Source organism: Somniosus microcephalus, chromosome 5, assembly GCF_052327205.1.
Source record: "Somniosus microcephalus isolate GS21.2 chromosome 5, FLI_Smic_1.0, whole genome shotgun sequence".
Taxonomy (NCBI): Eukaryota; Metazoa; Chordata; class Chondrichthyes; order Squaliformes; family Somniosidae; genus Somniosus; species Somniosus microcephalus.
This window is the reverse complement of record NC_140991.1, coordinates 26,343,215-26,356,657: the sequence shown is the minus strand read 5'-3', so window position 1 is coordinate 26,356,657 and position 13,443 is coordinate 26,343,215. Positions and strand designations below refer to the sequence as shown.

Here is a 13,443-nt window from a genome sequence, read left to right as displayed (position 1 = left end):
ACTTTAAAAAGTAATTAATCATAGCTGTTTTTGAGATAAGGGGCTCGAATTTCATCGGGTCATTGAGGCGGGATTGGAGGCGTGTGGGGGGTTAAAATCGCGAAATCGGGGGGCACAAACCCATCCCATCCCAACCCGCCTCCATGCCCGTTTCCCAGGAGGCGGGTACCTGACCTGTGCTGGGAGCCGCCTCCCCGAGGCGGGAAGGGGATTAGTGCCAATTAACTGCCTGTTAACAGGTAGTTAACAGGCAGTTTTTAGCCTAATCCCTATTTTTATCCCTGAAGTGTGGGCTGCCCGACGGCTCCAAACCACGCCAAGATAGCGAGGTGGAACGTCGGGCTGAAGGATTGGAGAGTTCGAGATGTCTGGTGTTCAGGTGAGTGATGGGTGCATGAGTGCAGAGGTAAGTGTGTTTGGTGTGTGTAAAGTGTTTAAATAAGTTTTACTTACCTTTACAGGCTTCCTTCCTTCAGGTCTCAGGAGTCCCTCATCTCACCGGCACAGAAAGCAGAATGGCCGCGAGCTGTCAAAAGTTGCAGCATTCTGCTTTCTGTTCTGGAGAGATCTCTAAATCAGCCTGGGAGGAAGGAATTAACTTAGAGTACAGATTGTCAGTGTTTGACAGCTTCAAAGAGCTGTCAAACGCTGATATTTCATCTGTCAAAAGCTCTTGACAGATGAAATGTCAATCTGTGACGTCACCTGTTGTCGGGTGGCCCTTAATTGGCCTGCTGAGCCCACTGGGTGGACTCAACAAGGTCAATCAAGGAAAAATCGAGTGGGTTGGCCACAACTCGATGGAGGCGGGACTACAACCCCAAAAGTGGGAGTCCCGCCTCCTACTCGCCTCCATTGATAAAATCCAGCCCAAGGTGTTACTTAAAAGGAAGTCCTTTTTTTCCCTTTCTTTCACATTTCAGCACTGGCTGAATTCTCCCTCTCGTTGGGCTGGATTTTGCTACGGGGGCGGGTTGGAGGTGGGAAACCCACATTCGGGCTTGTTGTCCCGCCTCCATGGAGTTGTGGCCAACCCACTGGATCTTCCTCTGATTGACCTTGTTGAGCCCGCCCTGTGGGCTCAGCAGGCCAATTAAGGGCCACCCGGCAACAGGTGACGTCAGAGATTGACATTTCATCTGTCAAAAGCTTTTGGCAGATGAAATATCAGTGTTTAACAGCTGTTTGAAGCTGTCAAGCACTGAAAAACTGCTAATTCAGCCTCAGTCCTTTCTCAGGATAACTTTAAAATCATTTTGCTGTAGAAACAAAGAAGCTGATTTTTTTTTTAAATCGGAGCTTCTGTGGTTCTTGCAGCCGACTCCCGACACCGGAATGCAGGACTCCTGTAAAGGTAAGTAAAAGTAAGTGAAACTTATTTAAACACTTGCAAAATACTTACCTTTGCACTCCTGCACCCCTCACTCACCTGAACACTGGGCATCTCGACCCCTCCAAGACCTCAGACCCACGTCCCGCCTCGAAAAATTTTCGTGGTTTGGAGCTGTCGGGAAGCCCACAAACCAGCAATAAAAATCGCGAATAGGCAAAAAACTACCTGTTAACTACCTGTTAACAGGCAGTTTAATTGCCTTTAATCCCTTCCCGCCTCTGGGAGTCGGGTTCCAGCACTTGTCGGGAACCCGACTCCTATGAAATTGACATGGAGGCGGGATGGGGTCGGGACCCCCGGATCTCCGATTTTTATCGCCCACACGCCTCCAACCCGACTCCAGGGGCTTAGGAAAATCCAGCCCGTTGTGTTCCTCAATTCCATCACAATTAGCAAAGCCTGATACAGGGCAAGCCAGAGTAGGAATACCAATCGACCATCTGGGACTTGAACCTGAAGCCTCCCGGTGAATATCAGGGTCTTAAAGTATCTGAACTATGTCGCTAGTAGACCACCATCTAAACAACTGTTGTTAGCAGGTTGGAGATTTCGCTTTATTTGGGCTGTATCAGCTCGTTTAAGGAATCTTCTGCAAAAAAAGGATTTGTAACTCCAATTTTAACATGTAGTATCACTAATGGTGTTGCCCTGCTGCAATGCCAATTTACCGGTTTATCAGTGGAAAGTGATTCAGCACCATTGTCCTGCACAAGATCTCAGAGAGAAAAATTAACTTAAAGGGGAAGGAAAATCCGAAGGGAGCACTTTCAGTTGGAAACGCTCCCTTTCCCGGCTCTATCTATGTTAAAAATCCCATGTCCGCAATAACATCCTGTCTCCAAAACCTTATTTTCTGTTATCCTTATTATTTGTCACATTTTAGTGCCACATCCTTCCATTCTAAATTAATATAAGGTGCCACACAAGAGGTTATTAAACAAAATTAGGGCTCATGGATTGGGGGTAATATTACCAGCATGGATTGAGGATTGGTTAATGGACAGAAAACAGAGAGTAGGAATAAACGGGTCATTTTCAGGTTGGCAGGCTGTAACTCGTGGGGTACCGCAAGGATCAGTGCTTGGGCCTCAGCTATTCACAATCTTCATCACTGATTTGGATGAGGGGACCGAATGTAATATATCCAAGTTTGCTGTTGATACAAAGCTGGGTGGGAATGTAAGTTGTGAGGAGGATGCAAAGAGGCTTCAAGGAGATATAGACAGGCTAAGTGAGTGAGCAAGAACATGGCAAATGGAATATAATGTGGAGAAATGTGAAGTTATCCACTTTGGTAGGAAAAATAGAAAAGCAGAGTATTTTTTAAATGGTGAGAGATTGGGAAATGTTGGTGGTCAGTGGGACCTGGGTGTCCTTGTACACGAATCACTGAAAGTTAACATGCAGGTACAGCAAGCAATTAGGAAAGCAAATGGTATGTTGGCCTTTATTACAAGAGGATGTGAGTATAAGAGTAAAGATGTCTTACTGCAATTATATAGGGCCCTGGTGAGACCACACCTGGAGTATTGTGTACAGTTTTGGTCTCCTTACCTGAGAAAGGATATACCTGCCATAGAGAGAGAGCAACGAAGGTTCACCAGACTGGTTCCTGGGATGGGGGGATTGTCCTATGAGGAGAGATTGAGTACTAGGCCTATATTCTCTAGAGTTTAGAAGAATGAGAGGTGATCTCATTGAAACATACAAAATTCTTACAGGGCTTGACAGGGTAGATGCAGGGAGGATGTTTCCCCTGGCTGGGGAGTCTAGAACCAGGGGTCACAGTCTTAGAATAAGGGGTTGGCCATTTAGGACTGAGATGAGGAGAAATTTCCTCACTCAGAATGTGGTGAATCTTTGGAATTCTCTACCCCAGAGGGCTGTGGAGGCTCAGTCATTGAGTATATTCAAGACAGAGATCGATAGATTTTTGGATATTAAGGGAATCAAGGGATATGGGGATAGTGCAGGAAAGTGAAGTTGAGGTAGAAGATCAGCCATGATCTTATTGAATGGCGGAGCAGGCTCGAGGGGCCGAACGGCCGACTCCTGCTCTTGTTTCTTATGTTCTTATGTATATTGTCATGACACCAGTTGTAATGGAAACTGGCCAATGCAAACTTGTAATGACATTCTTCCACCAGTGGCAGTGCTGTAGCAATTCAGTTGTATGTCTCACAGCTCCTCAGAGAAACCCCTTTGCATCAACTAACTCCAGCTCTCTGCCTCCCAAATTACTACTTATATAGCCCCTTTCATGACCTCAGAAGGTCTCATAATGCTTCACAGAGAATGAAGTGCTTTTTGAATTGTAGTCACCGCTGTAATGTAGGGAAAATGCAGCAGCCAATTTGCAAAGTGTCACAAACAGCAACAAGATAAATGATCAGACAATCTATTCGTAGTGATATTGGTTTAGGAATAAACGTTGGCCTGACCTCCACTGAATGTATAATATAAAATCACAGTACTATATAAAAATAAGAATGGAAAATATGTCTTTAAAACGGGGACTGAATAATGTCTGCATGCCCTGGTCCAATTTTCCCCTGGCCTCTAACCCCACTTCACTTGAAGGCCACACTTGATGTTCATAGAAAGAATCATAGAAATTACAGCACAGAAGGAGGCCATTCGGCCCATTGTGTCTGTGATGGACGAAAAAGAGCTATCCAGCCTAATCTCACTTCCCAGCTCTTGGTCCGTAGCCTTGTAGGTTTCGGCACTTCAAGTGCAGATCCAAGTACTTTTTAAATGTGATGAGGGTTTCTGCCTCTACCATCCTTTCAGACAGTGAGTTCCAGACCCCCACCACCATCTGGGTGAAAAAAGTTCTCCTCAACTCCCCTCTAATCCAATTACTTTAAATCTGTGCCCCCTGGTTATTGACCCCTCCTTCCTATCCACTCTATCTAGGCCCCTCATAATTTTATACACCTCAATTAGGTCTCCCCTCAGCCTCCTCTGTTCCAAAGAAAACAACCCCAGCCTATCCAGTCTTTCCTCATAGCTAAAATTCTCCAGTCGCGGCAACATCCTCATAAATCTCCTCTGCACCCTCTCTAGTGCAAATACATCTTTCTTGTAATGTGGTGACCAGAACTGCACGCAGTACTCTCGCTGAGGCTTAACTCGTGTTTTATACTATTCAAGCATATCCTCCCTGTTGCCTTCCCATGCACGACATCACAGAAGATCGTCCAGTACAGATAGAAATAGATATGGCGCCTTTTATAAAATAGTACCAGATATGTTGTTTAAGGGAGATCTGACATTTTGTGCATCCCTCCCTCCTCAGTCACTTCGGTGAAGCGTTCACGAGTGGCCAGGCAGCTTCACTCTGAACAATGGAGGTCAGCACTTTAGAGCGGTCTACGAGCCCGAGGGAAAGAATGAAAGAAAGGACTAGCATCACTATAGAGCTGACCACAGCCTCAGGACATAGAAACATAGAAACATAGAAGATAGGAGCAGGAGTAGGCCATTCGGCCCTTCGAGCCTGCTCCGCCATTCAATGAGATCATGGCTGATCATCCAAATTCAGTACCCTGTCCCTGCCTCCTCCCCATATCCCTTGATCCCTTTAGCCTCAAGAAATATATTCAACTCTTTCTTGAATATATTTAATGAACTGTTCTCCACTGCCCTCTGTGGTAGAGAATTCCACAGGTTCACCACTCTCTGGGTGAAGAAATTCCTCCTCATTTCAGTCCTAAATGGCCTACCCCTTATCCTTAGACTGTGACCTCTGGTTCTGGACTCCCCGGCCATCAGAAACATCCTTCCTGCATCTAGTCTGTCCAGACCTGACAGAATTTTATATACGTCCCAAAGCACGAGATATTACATAGAATTTACAGCACAGATACAGGCCATCCGTGCCTGACCGGTCCGTGCCGGTGTTTGTGCTCCACAAGAGCCTCTTCCCACCTCACTTCATCTAACCCCTTCAACATATCCCTCTATTCCTTTCTCCCTCATCTGCTTATCTAGCTTTCCCTTAAATGCAGCTATGCTATTCGTCTCAACTACTCCGTGCAGTAGCGGGTTCCACATTCTAATCACACTCTAGGTGAAGAAATTGCTCCTGAATTCATTATTGGATTTATTAAAGACTTCCTTATATTTACAACTCCTAGTGTTGGACTCCCACTTCCCCCCACCCCCCCCACACAAGGAGAAACAGCTCCTCTACAGCTACCCTATCATAATTTTAAAGACCTCTATCAGGTCACCCCTCAGCCTTCTGTTTTCTATAGAAAAGAGCCTCAGCCTGCTCAATGAAGTACTTTTGGCGTGTAGTCACTGTTGCAATGTAGGGGGGAATGGGGCTAAGTGGACAGCTGTCACAGAGCGCTCGCACAGGAGTCAAGGGTCAAGCATCTCCTTCTGTGCTGTAGATCTGTGAATCTCGGAGTCTGACTGACAAATGAGTCTGTGAGCAGTGAGGAGGGGGCCGGGTCAGTGATGGGCTATGCGCCGCTCTGACACACAACTCTATGGCCAACGGTTCCAAAGATAGGTTTATACTGGACTACGTGCTCTTAGATCATGCAGTTTGCCGTCTACAACAGCCAGCAGAAGGCCCAGGCTAGTTTGACTTCCCTGCTCACAGCTCAACCATGTCAGCATCCGTTCTTCGGTTTAGATATATATTGAGAGGTAGCTCAGGGAGGAACACCGTTATTGTTTGGATAGTTTGTGAAGGATGGAAAAGTTTGTTCATTCTATGACTGTCGGCCCATATTTTCATGCCAGAATAACGGTGAAGCTAGTGACGCTCGCTGTTGTTCCTGCGCAAATGGTGCAGCAACTTCAGGCGAGGGCGGGGGGGGGGGGAGGGGGCAGACGTGCGGTTAAACTCCTAAATCTGTCCGAGATGCTTCGCGAAAACGACATCTCGCTGTCTGCCTCACCGTTGATTGGCGTGAAGCTGCTGTATTTGCGCGGTAGATACAAACTAAAATCGCCACAGAAAGTTAAGACGAGTCATTTGAAGTCAAAGTAAAAAAACAGAAAATGCTGGAACCTCTCAGCGGATCAGATGCTGCCTGATCTTTTCCAGTATTTTCTGTTTTTATTTCAGATTTCCAGCACCCGCAGTATTTTGCCTTTGTTCAAGTCTAAGTAGCCCTTTAATGAGGCGGCAAGTGTTAATTACTGGCAATCAGCCTCTCTGGCAGTAATAATTAACTATTACACTATTAACGATTCCTACATTACAACAGTGATTACACTTCAAAAGTACTTCATTGGCTGTAAACCACTTGGCGCTTGCTGAGGTTGTGAAAGGTGATTTAGAAATGCAAATATTTTTTTATTACAAATGTCGAGTCTCATTCTTCCAGGTTTAAAAAATGTAAAATTATAACTTAATTTTTTGTAACTTTTCCTTTCTGTCTTTTCTTCTCTCTCATAATCCAATCTTTCTTTCCCTCTCTTTATTTCTCATTCTGTGCCTGATTTGACATTGACTTCACCTGCTCTAATTTACACTTCCTTCTCAGTCCTTGCGCTGTTCATTTTACAATCCCTCAATCTGATTGGTTAAGGACATACACAGTTCCTTGCCCTGTTCACTCAGGGCCCAGATGCCCAGTTTCCCTTTCTGCGACACTTCCAGCAAATTAACACGCAAAAGTTTGAAATACCTAAGGGAAAGTCTAACTAATGACGGATGCTGCTGGCTGCCCTGCCACAGCAAAATCTGGGCCATTGTGTTTTCTACTGTATACTGTTAACGTTTTATGTGATATAAACCATCTATTGCTTTGGGCTCTGAGTCCATTCGATAGAGTATATATTCAGTAAGAGCATAAGAAATAGGAGCAGGAGTGGATAAATGTGAAGTTATCCACTTCAGTAGGAAAAACAGAAAGGCAGAGTATTATTTAAATGGTGCTAGATTGGAAAATGTTGATGTACAGAGGGACCTGGGTGTCCTTGTACACCAGTCACTGAAAGCAAACATGCAGGTGCAGCAAGCAGTTAGGAAGGCAAATGGTATGTTGGCCCTCATTGCAAGAGGATTTGAGTGCAGGAGCAAGGATGTCTTACTACAGTTGTACAGGGCCTTGGTGAGACCACACCTGGAGTACTGTGTGCAGTTTTGGTCTCCTTACCTAAGAAAGGATATACTTGCTATAGAGGGAGTGCAGCGAAGGTTCACCAGACTGATTCCTGGGATGGCAGGACTGTCGTATGAGGAGAGATTGGGTCGACTAGGCCTGTATTCACTAGAGTTTAGAAGAATGAGAGGGGATCTCATTGAAACGTATAAAATTCTGTCAGGGCTAGACAGACTGGATGCAGGGAGGATGTTTCCCCTGGCTGGGGGGGGGCTCTAGAACCAGGGGTCACAGTCTCAGGATACGGGGTAGGACATTTAGGACTGAGATGAGGGGAAATTTCTTCACTCAGACGGTGGTGAACCTGTGGAATTCTCTACCACAGAAGCCTGTGGAGGCCAAGTCACTGAATATATTTAAGAAGGAGATAGATAGATTTCTAGACACAAAAGGCATCAAGTGGTATGGGGAGAGAGCGGGAATATGATATTGAGATAGAGGATCAGCCATGATCTTATTGAATGACGGAGCAGGCTCGAAGGGCCAAATGACCTACTCCTGCTCCTATTTTTCTATGTTCTATGTACATTCAATAAGATCATGGCTGATCTATCTCATCTCCACTTTCCTGCATGATCCCCGTATCCCCATATCCCTTAATATTCAAAAATCTATCGAACTCTGTCTTGAATATACTCAACGATTAAGCCTCCACAGCCCTCTGGGGTAGAGAATTCCAAAGATTCACCACCCTCTGAGTGAAGAAATTTCTCCACATCTCAGTCCTAAATGGCCAACTCCTTATTCTGAGACTGTGACCCCTGGTTCTAGACTCCCCAGCCAGGGGAAACATCCTCCCTGCATCTACGGGGAGGATGTTTCCCCTGACCATTCCATCTATTAAAGACAAGCCGAATCATGTGGTGGCACATAATTTATTCCAAGAAACTGGTGTACAGTAGCAAGGGCTCTATGTTCAATTCCTAGGTCTGACGAAAGATATCGGACAGGTAGAGTTATGTTAAACTTGCATAGAACCTTGGTTAGGCCACACTTGGGAGTACACAATTCTGGTCTCCATATTATTAGAAGGATATAGAGGCACTGGAGAAGGTGCAATAAGGAATTGCAATAAATGATACCAGAACTGAGAGGTTATACCTATCAGGGAGGGTTTAACAGGCTGAGGCCCTTTTCTCTGGAAAAGAGAAGGCTGAGGGATGACCTGATTCAGGTCTTTAACATTATGAAGGGGTTTGAAAGGGTAGACGTGGAGAAGATGTTTCCACTTGCGAGGGAGACCAGAACTAGGGGCCATAAATATAAAATAAAAACAGAAAATGCTGGAAATACTCAGCGGGTCAGGCAGCATCTGTGGAGAGAGAAACAGAGTTAACGTTTCAGGTCGATAAACACGTTAACTCTGTTTCTCTCTCCACGGATGCTGCCTGACCTGCTAAGTGTTCCCAGCATTTTCTGCTTTTATTTCACGTTTCCAGCATCCGCGGTATTTTGCTTTTGTGTAGGCCGTAAATATAAGATCGTCACAAATAAATCAAACAGGGATTTCTGAAGAAACTTCTTTACCCAGAGAGTGGTTAGAAAGTGGAACTCGCTACCACAGGGAGTAGTTGAGGCGAATAACACAGATGCTTTTAAGGGAAAGCAAGATAAGCAGATGAGGGGGAAAGGAAGAGAAGTTTAGATGAAGGCATTCAATGAAGCGGGGTGGGAGGAGGCTCGTGTGGAGCATAAACACCGGCACAGACCTGTTGGGCCGAATGGCCTGTTTCTGTGCCGTAAATTCTACATAATTCTACGTAAACACACGTTTTGTATCAGAGGATATGGGGCTTGCTTCTCAGGAACGGTGGGTGGCACCGCGCCCCAGTAGAATATCAAACGTAAAACCCAAAAGCATAGCGTGAGGACTTACCACGAGGTTTCCAATCACCATGACCAGCATGAAGACGAGGATGCACAAGGGCTGCCCAGCCACCTCCATACAATCCCACATGGTTTCGATCCACTCGCCGCACAGAACCCGAAAGACGATGAGGAAAGAGTGGAAGAAGTCGTGCATGTGCCAGCGCGGGAGCTTGCACTTGATTGAGATCTTGCAGACTTCTTCGTTGTAGTTTTTGCCAAAGAGTTGCATCCCGACCACGGCGAAGATGAAGACGATGATGGCCAGAACGAGGGTCAGGTTGCCCAAAGCGCCTATCGAATTACCAATGATCTTAATGAGCGTGTTGAGGGTGGGCCATGATTTTGCCAGCTTAAAGACTCTGAGCTGTGAAGTAAGATTGGACAAAATCTCACATTAGACAATGTGCGACACGTGTTGGTTAGCTGGGTTACAATTAAGACAGAGCGAACGGGTGAAGTAGAAGGAAAGTTTCATGAATATTTTCTTACTAATTCTACTTACGCCTCTCTGCTTTGAAGCATGCACCCTGTGAACAAGTCAACTGATGGCATGAGGTCTATTATCTTCTAATCTGATTGCATGTTTAACTGCAAAACAGTACATTAGGTTTTGTTCATCTGACTGGGTAGTTCAAAGATAATTTCAGGGTCCTGGAAATACTCTCTGAAGATGAATATACTGCCCTATCTGCTATTCAAACTAGGAGCATAAGAACATAAAGAAATAGGAGCAGGAGTAGGCCATTCGGCCTCTCGAGCCTGCTCCGCCATTCAATAAGATCATGGCCGATCTGATCTTGGCCTCAACTCCACTTCCCTGCCCGCTCCCCATAACCCTTGATGCCCCTGTTTTTCAAAAATCTATCGATTTCTGTCTTGAATATATTCAATGACTCCGCTTCCACAGCTCTCTGGGGAAGAGAATTCCAAAGATTCACGACCCTCTGAGAGAAGAAATTCCTCCTCATCTCTGTTTTAAATGGGCGACCCCTTATTCTGAAACTATGCCCCCTAGTTCTAGGTTCCCCCACGAGGGGAAACATCCTCCCTGCATCCACCCTGTCAATCCCCCTCAGAATCTTATATGTCTCAATAAGATCCCCTCTCATTCTTCTAAACTCCTGGGTCCTGGGTTCAATCGCTAGCTGGTGCTGAGCTAGTTGATCTCACCTGGGAGTGGCAGTAAAAGTAACAATATTGGCCTTGGCTCCCCCGGGCAATGGATGGGAGAAAAAAAATAATCAAAACAAGGCTCTCCTCACCCCTGACCCAGTGCCCCTTATTGGCAAGTGTGCAGGGGGTCAGGCGGGGTCAGGTTTAGGCTCAGTGTTGGTGCCCCCACAGTTGACTAGCTTTCTAACGTTCACTAATTAAGCTCAAGTATGCAGAACATCCAATTGGATGTTGGGTTGTTAGTGCTTATGGGACCTAATGGGGTTCGGGCAGGAAAGTGAAGTTGAGGTAGAAGATCACTGAATGGCGGAGCAGGCTCGAAGGGCCGTATGGCCTACTCCTGCTCCTATTTCTTATGTTCTTAATCCTGGCATTAAAGGAGGAGAGAAACTTGGAGAGACAAAAAAAAAAACACCTAAACACACTATTTTCACTGTGTAAACTGCACAACTCACAGTGGCTGGTATAATATTACATTAACACCACTAATGTGCCCAATCAGAATCGCAGATTAGGAACTTTGCCGCACATACATTATTCTGTTGGCTTCACTGGTTGTAGAAGAATCACGTTGGTGATAATTGTGGTGCAACTGATACCATGATGTGAGACTTGTAAAGGGACATTCTTCCTTCAGCCAGGGTGTTACTTCACATGATATTTGTACAAGGGCACTCCATCTAATCAGTCAGTGTTAACCCACACAATGCGATCTTTAGACCAGGGCACTCTGACTCTGAATCAGGGTTGGACCGCACTTGGAGTACCGTGCACACTTCTGGTCTCCATATTATAAAAAGGCACTGGAGAGGGTGCAGAAAGATTTACCAGGATGATACCAGAAATTAGAAGGCTGGGGCTCTTTTCTCTAGAAAAGAGAAGGCTGATAGAGATAGAAACATAGAAACATAGAGATAGGAACAGGAGTAGGCCATTCGGCCCTTCGAGCCTGCTCCGCCATTCAATGAGATCATGGCTGATCTTCATCTGAGATCTTAGCTGATCTTACCAGTTCAGTACCCCGTCCCCGCCTTTTCTCCGTAACCCTTAATCCCCTTAGCCTTCAGAAATATATCCAATTCTCTCTTGAAAATATTTATTGAATTAGCCTTCACAGCCCTCTGTGGCAGGGAATTCCACAGGCTCACCACTCTTTGAGTGAAGAAATTCTTCCTCATCTCTGTTTTAAATGATTTGCCCGCTATTTTTAGACTGTGGCCCCTGGTTCTGTGCTCCCCTGCCATTGGAAACATTCTCTCTGAATTCAGCCTGTCCAGGCCTGCCATAATTTTATATGTTTCGATGAGATCCCCTCTCAATCTTCTAAACTCCAGTGAGTACAAGCCCAAACTATTCAATCTCTCCTCGTAGGTCATTCCCGCCATTCCAGGTATCAGCCTGGTGAATCGCCGCTGCACTCTTTCCATGGCAAGAACATCCTTCCGCAGATGGGGCGACCAAAACTGTACACAATACTCCAGATGCGGTCTCACCAGCACCTTGTACAGCTGTAGTAAGGTATCCCTATTCCCATACTCGAACCCCCTTGATATGAAGGCCAACATACCATTTGCCTTCTTAATCGCCTGTTGCACCTGCATGCTCTCCTTCAGTGACTGGTGCACAAGAACACCCAGGTCCCTCTGCACTTCCCCATCTCCCAATCTATTGCCATTTAGATAATAATCTACCCTCCTGTTTTTGCCCCCAAAGTGGATAACCTCGCATTTATCCACATTATAGTGCATCTGCCACGTATCCGCCCATTCTCCCAACCTGTCCAAATCGCACTGTAGCCTCCTGACATCCTCATCAGAGCCCACCCCTCCTCCTAGTTTAGTGTCGTCAGCGAATTTGGAAATATTGCATCCAATTCCCTGATCCAGATCATTTATATATATTGTGAACAGCTGGGGTCCCAGGACAGATCCTTGCGGCACCCCGCTGGTCACTGCCTGCCACTCCGAAAACGAGCCGTTTATTCCAACTCTCTGTTTTCTATCCGCCAGCCAGTTCTCTATCCACGTTAATACTTTGCCCCCAATCCCATGAGCCTTAATTTTGCATGATAATCTTTTGTGTGGAACCTTATCGAAGGCTTTCTGGAAGTCAAGGTACACCACATCCACTGGCTCTCCCCCATCTATTTTACCAGTTACTTCCTCAAAAAATTCCAGCAGATTAGTCAAACACGATTTACCCTTTGTAAATCCATGTTGACTCTGTCCGATCCTTTCCCCATTTGTCAAGTGCTCCGCTATTTTATCCTTAATAATGGACTCTAGCATTTTGCCCACAACCGATGTAAGGCTTACTGGTCTATAATTCCCTGCTTTCTCTCTACCCCCCTTTTTAAATATTGGGGTAACATTAGCTACCCTCCAATCCACGGGTACTGTTCCCGAGTCAATGGAGTTCCGGAAGATGATCCTTAGAGCATCTGCTATCTCCAGGGCCACCTCCTTAAGTACCCTAGGATGTAGTTTATCAGGCCCCGGGGATTTGTCGGCCTTCAGTCCCCTCAACTTACCCAACACCATATCCCTAGAGATACTAATTTCTGTCAGCTCCTCCCTCTCATTAGTCCCTATGTTTGCCGATATTCCTGGGAGGTTATTTGTGTCCTCCTTTGTGAATACAGAACCAAAGTATGAGTTTAATTGGTCTGCCATTTCCTTATTCTCCATTATATATTCTCCCGAATCGGACTGCAAGGGACCGACTTGGGATTTTACCAGTCTTTTCCTCCTGATATACCGATAAAAGCTTTTGCAGTCTGTCTTTATGTTTGCTGCAAGTTTACTTTCGTATTCTATTTTCCCCTTCCTGATTAATCCCTTTGTCCTCTTTTGCTGTATCCTGTACTGCCCCCAATCT

General features: G+C 45.6%; 1 protein-coding gene across 2 annotated transcripts in view; it reads right to left on the bottom strand.

The window, feature by feature from the left end:
* Positions 1-13,443, bottom strand: part of scn5lab (sodium channel, voltage gated, type V-like, alpha b) — a 524,522-nt gene that overhangs the window by 219,460 nt on the left and 291,619 nt on the right. For both annotated transcript variants that reach the window (XM_085987471.1, XM_085987470.1), the window contains one exon: positions 9,401-9,757. In XM_085987471.1, coding sequence (XP_085843597.1) covers positions 9,401-9,757 — 357 coding nt within the window. The remainder of the gene's footprint in view (positions 1-9,400; positions 9,758-13,443) is intronic.